Raw genomic sequence first — 20,664 nt, forward strand, 5'->3', positions numbered from 1 at the left:
AGATGGAACACGACACCATGCAGTTGTTAGCGGCACGTGACAAGGCTGCTGTTCCCCCCACCGGTCCACCAAGTGATTTGAAAAAAGACATAGGGGCAGTAGATGCTCTATCTTTAACAGGCCAGTAAGCCCAAACAGGGAAATAGCCCATGGAAATCTCAAGCCCACTCAAGCCTATTGTTGACCCAACTGAAACTAATGAAAGCAATAAGAAAATAGCTAGCCATACAATAGAGAGGAAAGTAAAAGCAAAAACCCAATGGAAGAAAATAGCAAGGGAAAAAGGAAAAAGTAAAAGCCCAAAGGCTAAAATGCGACCATTAACAACAGGTATTAAAAGAGTGGGAAAGCTAATATTTGAAGAAGGGGAAGAAACATTGCAGAAAAGGAGATGCATAATCTCTAACATAAGACAGTTTGAGATTGAAGAGGGATCGGCGGTGGCTATAAGGCAGCATCGCCGGGAGCCATGGATTCCTTAAGCTGAAACTGTCGGAGACTTGGGAACACCTGGTCAGTCAGAGTGCTGCATGATTTAGTGCGACATTGGGATCCCAAAGTGGTCTTTCTCATGGAGGCCAAATAAAAAACCAGACGTATGGAAAGGATACATAATAGAATTGGTATGGCAAATGGCCTTATTGTACCCCGTGTTGGCCAAAGTGGAGGAATCGCTTTGTTACGGGCAATAGAAGTTGACTTGGAGAGTAAAAGTTATTCAAAGAACCACATAGATGCAACTATCAAAAGCCTGACAATGACTTCAAATGGAGACTAACTGGTTTCTATAGGCATCCGGAGACCCACCGAAGGTATGAATCTTGGCACCTTTTAGGTTTCCTCTATAATCAGTCCCAACTTCCTTGGCTATATTTAGGAGACTTTAATGAAATTCAATCAGTCGAGGAAAAATTGGGAGGAGATCCTAGATCCCAATAGCAGATGGACGGCTTTAGAAAAGTAGTAGATTACTGTGGGTTTCAGGACCTGGACTACAGTGGGCCTGATTTTACATGGTGCAACATGCAAGAGGGGGGGAAAACAAAATATACCTGAGGCTTGACAGAGCATTTGCTACCACATAATGGACAGAAAAATTTGGGGGGAAGAAAGTACACCATATAGTTGACTCCACTTTCGACCATAATGCACTAGTAATCACGGACTCAATATTTAAACGCCACACTCACGTAAAGCATTTCCACTTCGAAGCAATGTGGACAAAAAATGCTGACTGCAAAGCTATTATTGAGGTGTCATAGGGGATGGGGATTGACCTTAGCACCCTGGAAGGAGTAATGGAGAACCTAAAAAATTGTGCATCCAAGCTAACTAAATTGAGCTTAGAGGTTTATGGGCAAATTCCAAAAAACATTCAGGCCAAGCGGAACTGAAGGAAAAATTCTGGTTTTGCATCTCATGCAAAACCCACAGCGGAAGCAACGAACTAGGATCTATTTCATTCATGATTGATAACGTGCACTATGTAAATTTCAGAATTTAAGCACAAGATAGCGTACCTTGGTGTGGAGGAATTCAAAACAAAGATTAGAAGCACTTGGGAACACTTTTAATCTTCACTCCAATTCTACTTTACGCCCAAGATGTGTGGTCTCTCAATCAGTTTTTCAAAGGGAGAATGAAAGTGTGTCTCACACTCTCTCATACACCGTTTTTTTTTCTTTTCTTTTTTTCTTCTAATAAAAATTCTATATGTTTCTCCCTTTATAACTAACTGATTATCTAATTGGGCTGGCCTATTGGGCATTTCCAATTGAGCTTTAGTGTTTGGCTTGGAGTGGGACCAAAATGGACCAATAAGACACTAGCTCCAATAGGCCTTGGGCTTTTCCGTCAACTCTTGACAAGTCCAAAGTTACCATTAATTATATTTAATACCACTATATAAATATAATTGCACTCTAGGCCTTGTTAATAAATTATATCTCAAGACTTTATTATACACGTAACCCCTTCATAAAATATTCGTAGTAACACAAAGTCATAAACGTAGACTGCCACTTTGTAAATTATTACATCTTATCCTTGAGTACCCGGTTTAATTCTTTAAAGTTATTCATTATATATTTATGAAATCCAATTTCATAAATATATACTTTAGCAATTTCTTACTAAAGTGGTTAGGCCTAACTCTCTGAATAACTGAACCCATTAAACTTATCTCAAGGGAATATTTTATATCTCCATTAAGAGACTATGAATTCCATCTTGAGAATATATGTTCCATCAACACTAAATGTGGCTGCCCAACATACTGAGGTTTTGACCGTCACTTCAGATCTCACTTCTGATATATCAAAGCAACCTACACTTCATGATCAGGTCCATTATTCTCTCAGGATTAAGAGTTCATGCAAATAGAAGTCGTGAGATTTATTATTCATTTGACAGTCGTTAGGAGAATAATAAATCTCACAACGGTCCTGTTCAATATGTCTTAACTCTTAAAACATATCAACCTATTAACTAGAAGTCTCCACTTCCATGATCAAGACAAATCATCTTAGTTGACACGTTATAGTCTTCGCAGATGAAATGTCCAATTTCATCACCGACTACGAACTATAAATTTTGAGTTTACAAAGAACTTGTGATTTACATCTTCTGTGACTTTTCACATAAATCACATACAATGCATCTCATGGACTATATGATAATGTCCCATATTCATGTTACCATTATTTTAGATAATAATAAAATAACTTTATCAATCACAATATTAAGTCATACATCATGTCATACATAATATCATACATAGCATCATACAATAGGATTTAAGGGCACAAATCCTAACAGGAACATCCTAAACAACCTAACCCAACATGACAAGGAAAGAGACCTGAGCATAGAGATCAATAACTTAAGGAAAGAAATTAATGATCTTCTTGATAATGAGGAAATCTATTGGGGACAAAGAGCTAAGGCTCACTGGCTTAAAGAGGGGGATAAGAACACCAAGTGTTTCCATGCCCATGCTTCAGAGAGGCGTAAGCAAAACACAATTCTTGGAATCTAGGATGAGCAAGGCAGGTGGTGTGATGAAAGGGAAAGCATTGCTCAGGCAACCATCACCTATTTTGAGAACATCAATAAAACAACCCATCCAACACTGGTTGAAGAGGTAACTGTAGCTATTTCCATTAGAGTGACTAACGAAATGAATGCAAATCTCACTCGAGACTTCACCAGGGAGGAGTTAATCACAGCTTTCAAACAAATCCACCCCACCAAGGCACCAAGCCCCGACGGTATGTCTGCTATATTTTATAAAAAAAATTAGAATATTGTGGGCTGTAGTGTTACTAATATGGTTTTAAATGTTCTCAACAACAACTTGTCCATGGCAGGGTTGGATAAAACAAATATAGCCCTCATCTAAAAAATAAACAATCCCAAGAGAATGACTGAATTTTGCCCCATCAGTCTTTGTAATGCAGTGTTTAAACTCGTTTCTAAAACCCTTGCTAATAGACTCAAAACCCTCATCCCCCACATTATCACGGAAAACCAAAGTGCCTTCACTTCGAACTGTCTCATTACTAATAATGTGCTTGTGGCCTTTGAATTAATGCACTTCTTAAATCACAAAACTGACGGAAATGATGGTTTTATGGTAGCCAAGCTTGACATGAGCAAGGGCAAGGCCTTTGATAGAGTTGAGTGGTGTTTCACCCAAAGGGTTATGGAAAGAATGGGTTTCAACACTAGGTGGATAAATTGGGTAATATAATGCAGCACTATAGTCTCTTAGTCAGTTCTCATGAATGGAGCAGCCTATGGAAATATCACCCCATCTAGAGGACTTCGCCAGGGGGACCCCTTCTCCCCAAGTCTCTTCCTTCTTTGTGCCGAGGGCCTTTTTGCCCTCATACATGAAGCTGCCTGAAATCAACAATGGACGGGGATATCGATTTGTAAAGGATGTCCAAGAATCATACACCTCTTCTTCGCAGATGACAACATCCTCTTTAGCAAAGCAAACGCTAAAGAGTGTCAAGAATTAAAACAAATCCTCCAAAAATATGAAGAAGCCTCAGGCCAAAAAATCAACACAGACAAATCATCGATGTTCTTTAATCCAAACACATCTCAGGCAGTTAAAGAAGAGATTTTTGCCATCCTTGGCCCATGCAAGACTTAAGACATTCCAAATACCTAGGCATCCCATCATTCATTGGAAGATCCAAGAAATAGGTCTTTGCTATCTTGAAAGAAAGGGTGGGGCAGAAATTAGCTGGCTAGAAGGGTAAACTTCTCTCTATGGGAGGAAATGAAATCCTTATTAAGGCAGTCGCTCAAGTGGTTCCAACATATACCATGAGTTGCTTCCAACTATTTCAAAGCCTATGTGAAGATTTAGAAAGCATGATGAGGAATTTTTGGTGGGGTCAGAAGCAACAAGAAACCAAGATATGCTAGATTAGCTGGAAAAAGATGTGCAATTCGAAAGCTAGAGGAAGCATGGGGTTCAAAAACTTGTAGGCTTCCAACCTAACCACGTTAGCTAAGCAAGCCTAGCGAATCCTCTCAAATCTAAGCTCCCTTGTTGCCTTAGTCCTTAGAGCTAAATACTTCCCCATAGGTGATGTACTCAATGCCAAGCTCGGCAATTCCCCATCATACATGTGGAGAAGCATTCATAACAGCCTCGAAGTCATAAGGGAAGGAACTCGATGGAGGGTGGGCAATGGAAAAAGGATCCATATATGGGATGATATATGGATGCCAACTCCATCCACTTATAAAGTCATCTCCCCCCCCCCCCCCCCAAACAACAACCCGAAATTCCCAATGGTCTCCTCACTCATAAATCCTATCACAAAATGGTGGAAAGCTGACTTAATACGTGTGACGTTCCTCCCTTTCGAAGCTGAAACAATCCTAAGAATCCCTTTGAGTCACAATCTACCTGAAGACAAAATAACATGGTTGGGGAATAGCCGTGGTGAGTTTACAGTTAAAAGCACCTACTATATTGCCCACAAGTTAGTAGAAGCAAATGACGAGGGGTAAAGCTCCTCAGGGGACCCCTATAGGCCGCTATGGAAGAAGCTTTGGCACTGAACCTCCCAGCAAAGATGAAGATATTTGCCTGGAGAGCATGTATCATTGGGCTGCCCACAAAGGAAAACATGAACATTAGAGGTATCAATGATAGCCGAGTCTGCCCAACCTATGGCTCTGAACCGGAAAACATCACCCATGCTCTTCTAAGATGTGAGCTCACCCCTCAGGTTTGGAGTTTGTGGCCTGAAAATCCCTTAAGAATCAGACTGGGCAGTTTGAATTTCCAAGACTTAGCCATGCTCATCCTCACTCAAAATTCTATCCAAGACTTGGAAACTTTCTTTGTTGTAGCCTAGGCCATTTGGTATAACAGAAACAAGGTTGTCCATAATGAAAGTAACTTTACCCTACAACAGATTTGGCAAATGGCAAAAAGCACAATAGAAGACTATTCAAGTGCTGCCAAAGTGGACTTTGTTAGGATATGTGCACTTTAAATCCTATTGTATGATAATATGTATGATATTATGTTATGATTAATAAAGTTGTTTTGTTATTATCTAAAATAATGGTAATATGAATATTTGGACATTATCATATAGTCCATGAGATGCATAGTATGTGATTTAGTCACAAAAAATATAAATCACAAGTTCTTTGTAAACTTATAATGTTAGTTCGTAGTCGGTAATAAAATTGGGCATTTCATCTTCGAAGACTATAACATATCAACTAAGATGATCTGTCTTAATCATGGAAGTAGAGACTTCTAGTTGATGTGTTGATATGTTTTAAGAGTTAAGACATATTGAACTAGACCGCTGTGAGATTTATTATTCTCCTAAAGACTGTCAAATGAATAATAAATCTCACGACTTCTATTTACATGAACTCTCAATCCTGAGAGAATAATGAACCTGATCATGAAGTGTAGGTTGTTTTGATATATCAGGAGTGAGATCTAAAGTCATGATCAAAATCTCAGTATGTTGGGCAGTCGCATTTAATGTTGATGGAACATATATTCTCAAGATGTAATTCATAATCTCTTAACAAAGATATAAAATATTCTCTTGAGATAAGTTTAATGGGTTTGGTTATTCAGAACGTTAGGCCAAACTACTATAGTAAGAAGTTACTAAAGTATATATTTATGAAATCCAATTTTATAAATATATGATGAATATCTTAAAGGATTAAACCGGATACTCAAGAATTAGTAATCTTCAAAGTGCCAGTCAACATTCATGACTTTATATTACTACGAATATTTTAATGAAGGGGTTGCATGTACAATAAAGTCTTGTGTTATAATTTATTTATTTATTTATTTTGGTGAACCTTGGGTTATAATTTATTAATAAGGCCTAGAGTGCAATTATATTTATATAGTGGTATTAAATATAATTAATGGTAATTTTGGACTTGTCAAGAGTTGATAGATAAGCCTAAGGCACATTGGAGCTAGAGTCTTATTTGTTCCCTTTTGGTCTCGCTCCAAGCCACATACTAAAGTTCAATTGTAATGACTCAAAAGGCTAGTTCAATTAGATAATTAGTTAGATATAAGGAGAGAAACATACAGAATTTTGTGTGGAATGAAATGGTGTGTATGTGAGTGTAAGCCACTCTCTTATTCACACATACGTGTAAACTGATTGAGAGACCACACTTCTTGGGCATAAGTGGAATTGGAGTGAAGATTAAAAGTGTTCTTGAGTACTTCTAATCTTTGATTTTGAATATCACCGCACCAAGGTACGCTCTCTTATTCTTAAATTCTGAAATTTAGATAGTACATGTTATCTATTGCGAATGAAGTAGATTCGTTGATTTTTCGCTGCGTTGGAGTCATTGTCAGAGATTGCAAGGAATTCTACAATCTTGTTACTCTGCATAACTAGTGGAGATTATGGCCTTGGAGCAAGGAATTCTGCTAGCTTAGGAGTTGCAGCTACGTCGAGTTATTTTCGAATCAGATGCACTCACTGTCATCCAAGCTATCGATGACAAAGCTATAGGGAGTAGTTTTGGCCACTTCATTCAGGAATTTCACCAAGCCCGTGACATGTTTGAATCATGCTCCTTCAAGCATCTAAGCCGGGATCACAATAAAGTTGCTCATGAGTTAGCTCATTCTGCTTCCAGGAATGAATGTTTGCATATCTGGAAGGAGGTACCCCCCTTTGGTTTTTAATTCAATCTGATTTGTGTACTGTTTAGTTGTATTGTCTGGTTTGTACCTGAACTCTATTTGTTTTTACTCTCTGTTTGGTTTTAATGTCATCGCATTTCCCTCTAAAAAAAAAAAAAAAAAAAAAAAAAAAAATTCGTGGAGGACCACAGTTTTTCTTTTTGGCTCAAACGTAGAGCTCTACAGTTGAGTACCAGACAACGCATTCCTTAGACTTGAGAAAGTATATAAGTACAAAAAAGATGGCAAATTTGAAAGGTTAGGCTTAAATAATTAATGATAAGTAAAAAAGTGGTATCTATAATTATTTTATATAGGTGTAAATATTTTATAAATTGTTTTGAGTGTATAGAATTGCTCATTTTTTCCTCTTCTTTTTAAATAATTAATTATATTTTATATGGAAGCATTACTCCTTACTAATGGCTCGGGGCTGTATATGCCTAATGCCGTACATTTATGTGTTAGTGAGTAGGTCCATATAAGAACGAAGTCGATGCTATTGGAATAATATGGCTCACCTACCATATTAGCTAATTTATGATCTAGTAACCACCTTTGTCAATGGTCGACCCCACCTATGACCTATGTGAAATAAAGATGTTTATTCAGCATAAAGAAAAAAAAAGAAAAAAGATGATAAAGAAATGCATGACATCAAGCGGCTTATGTCAATGTTTTGGAAATGCTTTTTTTACTAGGAAGGTTCCGTTCATGAATGGGTTAACTTTTAGACTTTATATATTAGTTATTAGAGAAACTATACATTTTCTTTCATGATCTTTTAACTTTATAAATTATTGATGGGTAAAAAATTACAGAAAAATAAAAAAGTACATATTTATTGTGTTATTCAAATGATTAGTTTCATTATTAAAAATGTTTTGTAACAATAATATAAAATAATAGTAGTTTTAAGCCTTGAATGTAGACAAGAAAACTATCGTGAAGAATAGAAACCACATTTTGTTCAAGAAAACTTCATTGAATAATTGAATGTTGACCAAGAAATTAAACTACATTTAATTATAGAAAACCAACACTGAAATTTCTAAAAGTTGGACGAAATTTCGTCTACCTTTCCCATTGGTCATTGCACGACCTTTTGTTCTTTCAAGCCATTCATATGCCAAGAAAACAGACTTGGAAGTTGGAACAGGCTTACCATTGAATCCTAATCTTAAAAGGAGAAATGTTAACCGATGTCTTAAAGACATTGGTTTAAGATTTATTTTTAAAAATATTTTATTAGGAAAATAATAAAACAATAAATATTATTCATAAATTTTTATATTTTTCATAAAATTAGTGTTAAATTTTTTTTATTATAATTTATTAATAATTGTTCTAAAAACATATGCTAACAGCATTTATCTCCAAGAAATGAAAAAAAAGATGTTAACACGTTTTGATTGATTGAGACACAGTATGCTATTTGCGTTTCAAGTGAGACATACATTAAATATGATTCCATCGCCGTCTATATGTTTTGAATTCCGATGTTATAAAAAGCAATTAGATATTTGCGATGAGATCTGCTAGCAATAGATTCGTCATGGTTCTAACCTCATTTTTTTTTTTGTTGATAAGATGGTTCTAACCTCATTGATTGCTCAGTTTGTTTTTTTTTTTGCTGAATGATTGCTCAGTTTGTTATGCTGTCACAGCACATGATCCACGACGACGACGACGACGATGATAATATCTAACACATATGATTTCCCATAAATTTATTTCATCTTTGGTAATACTTTTCTCTTTTTCCCTTCTACTGTTCTCCACGCAACCTCAAGAAAAAAGTTTTTTTTTTCTTTAAAATTTTTATGAAGTGTAATTCTTATCTCCAACTTAATAAAAATGTTGTTAAGAACCTCATAACTTAGTTGGTTGACATTTTATAATAATTTCAATAGAAACATTTGGGTATCAGCGTGTGTTTGTTGATTGTTCTTTGTTAAAAACATGTTAAAATATACTTGTATTTTGAAAAGGATAAAAAAGAAAAAAGAAAAAAAAAGATTTCAAAAAACTGTACATAAAAGTTAAAATTAAAAAGACTAATCAAATAAGCTAGACACAAGCGGACTCTAAATCTCCTTTATTGCCATTTTATAACCATGGACTTTGATATTTTGATTTTGTGAGAGTAATAAGTATTTTTTTTTTTGAGGAAACAGTAATACTTATTAAAATACACAAATACAAACACCTCATATGTCACTTTTTTTTTATAAATGATTTCTTTAATATATTGCCCCATTTGTATTTTTTATTAGTTTATATTATTTAAAGGATAACTTGAACCTTAGATAAAGATCATGAAGTATCAATTAATTAAGAGTGTTTGTTTGGAGGTGAAATAGAGTGGATGAAAAACTTTGGAGAGAAAATGAGAAGGAAAACTTTTTTAGAGTGTGTTTGGTTGGGTGGGGAGAAAAGAAAATAAATAGTGGGGTTTTAGTATTTTCTCCCTAGGCTCATTAAAAAGTTTTCTCCCCAAAATAGAGAGAAAACTAAAGGGAGAAAATGAGGCTGCTTAATGGATAAAAATGCCTATGTTTAGTTCCTTTCTTTTATTTTCTTTCCTAGACTTTTTTTTTTATCCCCTTTATTTGTTTATTTTTATTTTTTGGACCGTGAGTGTGATAGTTGTTTTGTTTTGTTTAAATAGACATGATTTTTAATTTTTAATAAACGGGGTGATTGCTTTTTTTTTGGGGGGTTGTTTGTCATTTTTTTTATTTTTTTATTTTAGTTGGCTATCATTTTTTAATAAGAGTGTATAAGTAAATTTATATAAACTCACTTTTTCCATCTTTCTGTTTTTCCACTCCTTACTAAACAAAAATGAGAAAAATTAAAATATTTTCTATTATCTCATTTTTCCATACTCTCGCAATTTCTTATCCTTCTACTTTTCCACCTTCTAACTAATCCGAGTGTAAGTCACATAACTACTCGACAATATAATGCTTCATGTTAGATTCTCTAATACCAAAAATAGTAACAATACAATGCTTCATGTTAGATTCTATAGTAACAAAAATAGTGCCACTTGTAGGATAAAAGTTATATATAGGAGTAGACAATAGAACGTATCATTTACCTGATGTCGGTTTTACCAATGAAACCGATATTTTTACCCAAAAAAGAAGTGAAACAAGATAATTATGATGCAGCATGAAAGAATCAAAAACCACTGTAGGAGAGAGAGCATAGCAATCTTGAGAAAAAAAGTCAATTTTTTTCACGGGTCAGCCAAGGCTTCTCCCAGTCAAAAAAAAGAAAAGAAAAAAGTCATCATCTCTCCTCTTCACCTTGAAGCCTCACTACACAGCACACGCACACACTCTTTCTGAGAGAGAGAGAGAGAGGGTCTCTTTTGATTTTTCTTTCTTTCGCTTAAAACCGCAAAAAGAAGAAAACAAAGTTGGAAATGTCAAAAACCTTTACACCTACCGACGCACCCTCCCCAAATACAGCTTCTCCTCCTCCTCCAATTTAGGCTCTCTTCTACTTAGATTTTTGCTTCCAATTTCCAAATCCTTGTTGGGTTTTTTTTCTTTCTTTCTTCTTCTTCTCAACTTTACTCAGAACTCAACAACACTTGCCATGGAGTTGGGGTCTGGTTCAACCGAGCATAACATCAGAGGAGTACCCACTCACGGTGGACGCTACGTTCAGTACAATATCTATGGTAATCTCTTCGAAGTTTCTCGAAAGTACGTCCCTCCAATTCGTCCAGTTGGTAGAGGCGCTTATGGTATCGTTTGGTATGGCTTCTAAAGCTTTTCTGGGTTTCCATTTTTTTCTTTGTTTGTTTATTTATTTTTTTCGCTTTGTACTTTTGGAAGCTAAATTTGACTGGTGGGTCTGGCTGAATTATGAAGATCTTGTTGATTCTTAGTTTTATAGTGGAATTGTTTAGTACGAAGCTTAATTTGTTTTGAGTTAATTTTTCTTTGTTTATTCTGTTTTGTTTAGCTGTTGATTATTGTTTTTGCTATGGGGTGTGGCTGAATTGCACAAATGGTGTGTATGTGTTCATTGAAATGTGTGGTAGGTGAAAAAGATAACAATTTATTTGTTTTGAGTCATTAAAAAACTACCTGTCTAAACTCTGGAACTGACCTGAATCAACGAAGAAAGGAAAATAGATCCTTATTGGGTTCACAAAATTACAAGTTTGATCGTTAATTAATTCTCAAGAATGACTGGAAAGGGAGAGGGGGGATTGTTCTGAACAAGAATACGTTCCTGCTACTCTACTTTTTTTGTTCCTCTTTTTCCCTGGGTGTGTGGAGAAAAGTTGTACTCATAGATTTCTTGAAGGGGGTTCTTTTGGGATGAGTTTGAGTATTTGAAGGCACCAAGAAAAGGGGGAAGTGGGGCAGCCTGACACTGCCCCATCCCTTCTTGTGGCTGAAGGGGTGTATTGTGCCTTTGGTTAGCTGTCACTCTGCATTATATGCATAGTGGATGACAGTGGGTGGATGCATTAAATGCAAGGGAGGCAGTTAGCCCCTCTGGTAAGCTAAACAAACATGATAATGGTGGACTTATCATGGGCCCCACCCCCCCCCTCCAAGACGTGTATTTGTTTACCATAATTATTTGGGGCGAAAATGAAATGGGGTTTTACTTAGCTGAAATGGAGATCGTGGTATCATGGTTATTGTTTGGTATTGTTTAAACTTTACATTGACATATCAAATTTTTTTTTTGGAATCTTATCCTGATGGGGATTTGAAGCTACTGATATGTGTTTTTAGTCTGAAAGTAGGGATGAGCCGATGATTGGCAGTCTGTTTCAGTGGAACCTGAGGTCAAATATGCCTTCATCCCTTCCTGTTGAGAATAAGGACCAACTGGGTTAATAAATCTGTTGTCAAGCAATGAACTTTGAGTGTTTTGGTGGATAAATATTGAAAAGTAGAATAGGAACTTTCTCTTTTTGTTTAGCCTTTTAGTCAGGCAGGGATAACATGATTGCTGTTACGTGCAGTGTTACCTTTTGTATTTTGACTGTGCATTGATAAGTCTTGTGTTTGTTTGTGTGAGAGTGAGACCCAGGTCTAGTTCTCATATATGGGGAACTGTGTCCAGTTTTTTTGTTTGTTTAAAAATAATTTTATTTTCTTTAAAAAATGATGGTGTCTTTAGGCCTGAAGTCCTGAAGAAAGTAAAATTGATAGTTACAATTGAAATGGAAAAGAATCAATAAAATCTACAATGGAACTTATCTCACTGAGACCCAAAACTCGTGAACATTCAAACAAAATTCTGAGGAACTACAATTTTATAGCTGAGGCATCCACACTCTCAAAAGTTCGCTGGTTCCTTTCCTTTAACGAAGTCTGCAAAAGGCATAAAGGTACTAATTTCCACCTGTAAGAAAATAATTCCCAAACTAATTCCTTCATCTAGAAAGTAGTTGATGTAGAAAGTGTAGGTGAATAGCAGGAAATAAAAGAACAAAAAAAAACCCAAGACTTTACCACCTTAGGGTGTTTGGCATCATCGCCAAACATAGAACACAAATTAGACAATATCTTCTTATTTCAAAATACACTACTACAAAATATCTGAGGAGCCTCTTCTTGTAGGCTCCAAATTACAACCATAATAAGTGCCACCGAATTTGAAGATACAGAAGTAAAAAAATGAGGGCTACAGTGATCAATTTGAAGATACTGACACCAAAATTAAGGGGTAGTACATCCCCCTATAGAAAATAACCATCTAAGCTATCTATGACCTGGTGTCCACACCAGTAGTTCAACTACACTCTTGGGAAGTACTTCTTGTAATCCAAAATCTTGAATGGTAGAAGTCCACATTTCATAAGCAACATCACAATCTGACAACTGATGATCAATAATCTCACCATTGCTTCAGTGCATGCAACATCAATTTTTTATTTATTTTTTATATATAAATAACATCGAGTTGCTCGACTAATCCCTCTCAGTAAGATTGTTAGCAGTTGGAATATTTTCTAATGTAGCTGTCCATGCATAACATTTTTGGAGCATTACTGCAAGAAATAATTATCCAAGGATATGTCACTCCCCTGTGCCTATAAAACCTCCAAGTATGAGTTAACATCAAATTGACCATTACTAGACAATGTCCACTTCATTCTGTTAGAACCATTGTTGCCTGAAAAAGTGGAGTATAAATATCAACAAAGAGTTGACTTACTCTAGTTCCCAGTCATAAACGTCTTGAATAAACTGATATTCAACGAGCATGTCCCCCTGTGACCTGATTTTTCAAAAAAGACAACTAAGGCGTCCTTATTAGTTGCAATGGTGTATAATTTTAGAGTACGAGTCCTTTAAAAGTTGACATCCACATGATGCATCATGCCAAAGCCACACCTTGAGTCCATATCCTACCACATACTGGGCATGTCTCATGAATATCCCAACCTGTCCTAATACTTCTTCAAAGACTACAACCATCAGTGCTTTTTACCTCCCTTGAAGACCACCCTCCCCAATCTTGTACGTATTTAAAATCACCCCCAATCCCACCCCCCCGTCCTCCAAATTCTGAGTGGAAAAAAAAGTTTGATTCCTATTCACTATGTGAAATTTGCCTTGTCACCCTGACCACACTACAAAAAGTTCCTCTCTAATTTCTCCAATCTGTTAGCCACAAAAGTAGGGATGGCAAACAGCTAGAGGTAATAAAAGGGTAGGCAAGAAATTGTGCTCTTTAAGAGTTTTGATCCCCCTGGGTGACAAATGTAACTGCTTCCAGCCTGGTAATCTGCCCTTCATTTTCTCCAAAATTGGATTCCAAAGAAATCTAGCCTTGCATGATGAATCCAATGACATGCCCAAGAAATTCATAGGAAAGCTACCTATCTTACAAAAAAGGATATTGGTCAAGACATCAATATATTCTTACTCTCCAACAGGTACCACTTTTTGATTCTTCATCTAACCAAATCTGCCTTAAACCCTAAATTTGGCAATGTACTTAAAATTTGTCTGCATTTTCATGGTCTAGCTCATGGACACACACACACACACACACAGGTATATATATATATATACATATATATTTGTATGTATGTATGTATGTATTTGTATGTATGTATATATGTATGTATGTTGTGGGTGTGACTACTCTGTAATGATTATATTGGAATCATGACTAAAATAATTTTATTTGCCTCTTCCTTGGATAGTTCCCCAATTTCTTTGGTGTCTCGAGGATGAACTTGTCAGTGTTGACTGCTATTGTGGTTTTGTTTAAGTGTCAAGAATTCCAGAATATGTTTATTAATATGTTGATTCACTCATTCTTATATAAAGATTTTTATATTGTACAATTCATCGGGTCATCATGACTCATTAGAGGAATGTCTTGGAATGCTGTGTTTTCATGTGAATGATGTGGTATTTTGAGGTTATAATGGGGTTTCTTTTATTTAACAACAATGTGAAGGAAGAGATATTTTTTCTGTTTCCTCCAGTGCTGCTGTGAATGCGGAGACACGTGAGGAGGTTGCCATTAAGAAGATTGGTAATGCTTTTGACAATAGAATTGATGCCAAAAGGACATTACGAGAAATCAAACTTCTTCGGCACATGGATCATGAAAATGTAATTTTACTTATCTTTGTAATTTTTCATGCTTTTATTCTTGAATCAGCCTTGTCTTTCCTCATGATTTCAGTTGCGCAAAGTTTAAGTATTTATGCGTGCAAAATTATTGTTCTTATTTCTATATCTTTTAGTTTGCATGGTCTTAGTAATACTCTATGTTTATCAACTAGGTTTTGTTGAGATTGAAAGAGTGGGGTATCAAACATGGCTAGCCTGAAAATTGTAAACACAGAGATGGGGAATGAGGTTGTGCCCGATGCCCCCCACCCATTTGCACTTGGAATTAGCGTGTAACACATTACTCCCCTTGGTCTAGAATAAAGAGCTATTGTTGGATTTTCTGTTAAAGTTGTCACTTGTCAGAAAAATCATACTGATTGAAAACATTTAAATTTATTTACACTTTTACAAATTGCATACGTGGGAATCATTATTGGGCAGAGACAATGAAAAAGAAGTGCACACACCCATACAAAAGTAATTCCTTCAAGCATCACTGCAGACCATAATCCTTAATTTCTTCTTATTTATGAAATCCCTAACCTCAGTTCCTTGTTGAATGACTCCTCTGACTTTATCCCTGATCTGGAAGTACATTTTCACATGAGAAATAAACAGCAAACTCATCTCTCTCAAGTCACACATGAACCATCAACCCATAAAATTGTGTCCTAGTTCAAGAAAATTAAGACCATTACAAGTATGAAATGTGATTGATAAAGTAAATTGTTTGGTCTCAGCCATTCCAGCATTCCTATAAACATTTTCTTATCTTTTTCAATCATGAAAATGAGCTGGAATCATGGAAGTCCATGTGAACTTGTTCTTGTGAGTCATTTTATTGCATAAAAGGCGTTCATGGTATAAACCATAACTACATTTTGTGTCTAAGCTCAAAAGAGTGCTATATGCATTTTGTGTCTAAGCTTGTACTCTCCAATCGATTTAGGCTTTGACTTCTCCTCAAGTAAATGGGTTTGGGAAATTTGGTGGGTCCATGCACCAATTTGTTGCTGAAAGTATTTAATAAAGGTCTAGTGATGGCCAAAGTGCCTAAAATTTCTGACTTAGATTCAAAATCTTGGTTATCTGATGTAACTTATTTGATAATAGAAAGTGACTCAATTGCTGCTACAGATAGTACACAAGTTGAAGAAACTGATGTAAACCTTTGTTCTGTTATTGTTGCTCACAATTCTGAAGTTGTTGGTGATGGTAATGTTGAGCTAGAACTAAAGTATGACAGGAAAAATGAAAGGGGTAAGTTTTTTGATAGTGCAAGTTGTAATAGTACATGTGGCAACACAAGCCTTTTCTGTCACTGTTGGCAACAGAATCTAATGGTAGCATTTTGATCAATACCATAATGGGTTTATGTGTTACACTTTGAATTTCAAGGGGGGTTTTGTGATTTACAGGCAAGCCACAATATTGTTTTTGTATTTTTCCCAATATTTTTTTATGGCTTTATGTTTCCCTTTGAGTTGGATGGATGGTGATACTAATATTATTGGTTTTGAAAATTGAGTTTTTACTAGAGTATTTCTTTTTGTTCTGCAAGAATTATAGGCTTACTGCTAACCAGGTTCTCTCCCCCCCCTTCTTTTCTCCCTTACTATGCAGGTCATTGCCATGAAAGACATCATACGACCTCCACAGAAGGAGAACTTCAATGATGTTTACATTGTTTATGAATTAATGGACACTGATCTTCATCAGATTATACGGTCAAACCAACCTTTGACTGATGATCATTGTCGGGTCGGCATAACATTTCTCTCTTGCATCTAAGATATTATGTTAACCATGAAATTTGAAAGTACAAATGTTTTCTTGTCTTTGAGTTATTCTGTTTTTTCCTGTATTCCTTAGTTTGCCTGAAGTGGAAGTTGGGAAACTGTCAACTCCATTTTAGGGCAGTATGTCTTGTAATAAAATTTGATGGGTACTACTGCAAGCTCAACATGCTACACTAACAACAACCATTGAGAAACATGCTATCAAATTTAAATTCTTGGATCGTATCATTCTAGTTAATGCGGATTCTTTAGTTTCTGTTTTTGTTTTGGTTTAATTTTATTCATCCATGCATTAGTGGGTTGTTGTAATAATTCCACATGTTTCTTCAGATATGGATTAGGGAAAGAGTACGAATATCATCAGGGTTCATAATCACACTAAATTGCATGAAAGCAAATTTTGAACAATAATTGTAGACTACAGATGAAATATGACAAAAAAAAGGTCATACTCAATGCACCAAGCTCCTGCTTTTGTGGGGTGGTAGGCTACCTTTCCTCCAGTGAAACTTGACATAAAGTGGTAAAAAACTGTTGCCTTTATTTGAGTGTAAACATGCCATACTCAGGTGCTAGACATTACTTTCTGCCACTCAGCTTTTTCTAGGGTCCTGGTCTACCATCTCCTGGTACAAGTGAGATTCTAAATCTCTGCTTTAATGAATTTAGATGTATGGACTGTCACCATATGTTTTTGGTTGTTGGATTCTCTGTATCCATCCTATTTTTAGTAACTAGAGTAGATTCATATTGCATAATGTGAATTTTTTTTTTGCTACTACACATTTGTATTAAAAATGTGAATGAAAAAAAAGATAAATTCTTTGTAATTAATGTTTGATAATTTTGTATCTTAAAATTCTGTAATCTCATATTTTTTTGGTTGTGATTGCTATCTTTCAAGCTTGTTGTCATAAATACTGAAATTGCTACCTTTTCAGTATTTTCTGTATCAGCTTTTACGAGGGCTCAAATATGTACATTCAGCAAATGTTTTGCATCGTGACTTAAAGCCCAGCAATTTGCTTCTGAATGCAAATTGTGACCTCAAGATTGCAGACTTTGGGCTTGCAAGGACAACATCTGAAACTGATTTCATGACTGAGTATGTTGTTACTCGTTGGTACCGAGCACCAGAACTTCTCCTTAATTGTTCGGAGTACACTGCAGCAATTGATATTTGGTCAGTGGGTTGCATACTTGGAGAAATCATGACAAGACAACCCCTTTTCCCTGGCAAAGATTATGTTCATCAGCTGAGACTTATTACTGAAGTATGCCTCTAAGAAATTTCTTGCTAAAATACACTGGATTACCTGGCTGCTGGTTTCAGCATTAAAAACATGCCCTCGTTGTTTGTGATACAATGCCAGAGATATTACTTCTGCTGCGTTTTGCTCCTTAGTAAATTTGTTGCTTCTTGTGACATTTTTGCTTTAAAAATCTTGATCATTCTGAGTTGCTACTCCCCCATACTATCATTTATTAGTGACACTTACTTAGTCTTGTTCTCACTTGTCACTTCCATCAGATTTTCTGATTACAAGAATTATGGATATCTATTTTTATTATTATTTTTAATTTTTAATCAATGACTATAATCCCTATTGCAAAAAGTAAAAAATTGCATAAACATAATGGAATTTGGGAGAGTAGGAGAAATTTGATAGATTAGTCCTTGTAGTTGTGGGAGACAAAAAGAATGCCTCTTTTCAAAGAGGAACAGTCACTGTCTTAAGCTGTAGAGACCAAGTAGAAGAGAATTGGTTGATGAGTCAAAATACTCTTCCAATAAACCCTATTCATTTCCTTCTATGTAGTTGACTGTCTTAGAATTTGCAAAATGACAAGGACTATGAATTTATATGTGAGCAGAACAACTTCTTAATATTATATGTTTTTCCTTTCTTTATAAAGTTTTATTTTTCCTCCTGGCTCTGGTTAACCTATCTCAGTATTTTTCTTCCGCATCTAAAAAAAAAAAAAAAATTTTTTTGATTGGTAAAGTACACACATTGTGTGGATTTTAAACCCATGACCTCCCTCTCCACTTTGTTCTTATGAAGGGAGGACATATCATTTGAGTTAGAGCTCATGGGCTTTTTCTACAGCATATATAAGGCTTCATTGAAATAAGTTGTTTTGAGCTTCTTGGAAGTAAGATTGACTTTGACAACTGCATTTTTTTCTCCTGTTGTTGTGAAAAGCTCATAGGTTCACCTGATGACAACAGCCTTGGATTCTTAAGAAGTGACAATGCTCGAAGATATGTTAGACAGCTCCCGCAGTTCCCAAAGCAACAATTCTCTGCTAGATTTCCAAATACGTCCGCTGGTGCTGTTGATTTGCTGGAAAAGATGCTTGTATTTGATCCAAACAGGCGCATTACAGGTATAATGCATTGCTTATTATATCTGGGTTTTGGCAGTTTTTGAGTCATAGTATTGAATTGCATTGGAATTTGGGGAAATATTGCAGGAAAATGTTTTAACTTGTCTTTACAGACGACTTGTCTCGCTTTACAGCTATTCTTTGGGGAACAAATGAAAATAATACTTGATATTGGAAACAGAAGTACATGTGCTGTGCCAAATTTTTTTAAATTGTCTTTGTTCTGGAGCCATGGTTGAGGAGTTATACACTAAGCAATGAAATAATTAATATCTATTTAACAAACCAAATGTCTATTTTTCTATCTCATAGAATTTTGCTTTTGGTGGATTTTGTCAATGGGTAAAAACTTAACTCACACACCCACATGGGTTTACATGGGGTTGAGCCCGTGACATTACTCTTCATCACTAATGGAGGGGGAATTCCATTTGGTCTAAGGACTATTGACAATGTAGAAATCACAATTGCGTTTTGCTCATTTGATTTGATGTTTTGCTCATTTGATTTGATGAGTTGTTTTCCCTCATTATTTTCATTGAAGATCACCTTTATATCTGGTTGTTTGCAGTTGATGAGGCATTGTGCCACCCTTACTTGGCACCTCTTCATGATATCAATGAGGAGCCTGTCTGCCCAATGCCTTTCAGCTTTGATTTTGAGCAACCATCATTTACTGAAGAAAATATAAAGGAGCTCATCTGGAGAGAATCTGTGAAGTTCAATCCTGATTCAACTCAGTGAGAATTGTGTAATATTCTGTACTTGGAAAAGTACCTGATGACTTGTTCCACAATACTGAATTAATTGGGTCTTTCAAGGAAAGAGATAAAAAGCTCAATGGAGATATCCCGATTTACTGAAAAGTAGTTGAGATGTTAGTCATTCAAACTTTCATCTCACATCTTTCGATGCTTGTAACATTCAAATGTGTAAATGAATCAGAAGCAGAATCTCTCTGTAGTTTAGATTCCCCATTTGGCTGTAGGTGTAGGAGCTGAGGTTGGTGTGCTGAACTGACGCTGCTGGGAAGTTTCATTGCATTCCTGTCAGCAGTAAGCTTAAATTTCTACATTCATGAAGCAGAGATTATGCATGGTTACAAGATCTAACAGCCATTATGACTTTCTGAGTGTTTTGAAATAGTTGCTATGAACATAACTGCTTGCTTTAATTTGGCTAGGCCAAGCTTATCATCTTTACTTGTGTTTGTCATGAACTCCTAGTTAAATCTGTAATTATTGCCTCTGTTAAGATAGGTTTCCTGCAGGATAAAATTTTATGGCAAGCCTTGGCTACCTTGTCATTACAATTTACGTTTTGTGAACACTTGTCCCAATGAAAATTTTATTAACCATTTTATTCGGAAAGGTACTGTTATACAAAATGGTATTTTCTATGTGATTTTGTCTTCATAATTTTGAAAACAAGAATCCAAGCTGATTTAGTTGGAAAGGACCCTTGGAGTTATTTGAGAGCAGCCTTGGGCTGCTTAGAGTTCGAGGGTCTCAGCTAAACCGTTGCTTCAGGTTGGCTTTCTCATAAATAGTGCCATATTCCTATGTCTTGCTCTATTTGACTCTTCTACAATAGATTTATTTATTTGAAGGAAGCTATGCTGCTGAGTGCT

The 20,664-nt window shown here is 35.8% G+C and overlaps 1 protein-coding gene across 1 annotated transcript; it reads left to right on the forward strand.

Annotated features, from left to right (window-relative positions):
• Positions 1 to 10,459: 10,459 nt before the first annotated feature.
• LOC142615528 (mitogen-activated protein kinase homolog MMK2) lies at positions 10,460 to 20,404 on the forward strand. The gene is made up of 6 exons (XM_075788264.1): positions 10,460 to 10,995; positions 14,712 to 14,841; positions 16,468 to 16,605; positions 17,585 to 17,917; positions 18,851 to 19,034; positions 19,606 to 20,404. The coding sequence occupies exons 1-6, from the start codon at positions 10,835 to 10,837 to the stop codon at positions 19,776 to 19,778; spliced, it is 1,119 nt and encodes a 372-aa protein (XP_075644379.1). The 5' UTR covers positions 10,460 to 10,834; the 3' UTR covers positions 19,779 to 20,404.
• The last annotated feature ends 260 nt before the right edge of the window (positions 20,405 to 20,664 follow it).

Source organism: Castanea sativa, chromosome 11, assembly GCF_040712315.1.
Source record: "Castanea sativa cultivar Marrone di Chiusa Pesio chromosome 11, ASM4071231v1".
In the NCBI taxonomy this organism is placed as follows: Eukaryota; Viridiplantae; Streptophyta; class Magnoliopsida; order Fagales; family Fagaceae; genus Castanea; species Castanea sativa.

What these genes read in the sequence shown, in the direction of transcription:
- LOC142615528 (XM_075788264.1), top strand. Translation starts at nt 10,835, where the DNA reads ATGGAGTTGGGGTCTGGTTCAACCGAGCATAACATCAGAGGAGTACCC. An exon ending in GGCGCTTATGGTATCGTTTG is followed by an intron (nt 10,996 to 14,711) that starts GTATGGCTTCTA and finishes TGTTTCCTCCAG; the next exon opens with TGCTGCTGTGAATGCGGAGA. An exon ending in TCCAAACAGGCGCATTACAG is followed by an intron (nt 19,035 to 19,605) that starts GTATAATGCATT and finishes GGTTGTTTGCAG; the next exon opens with TTGATGAGGCATTGTGCCAC.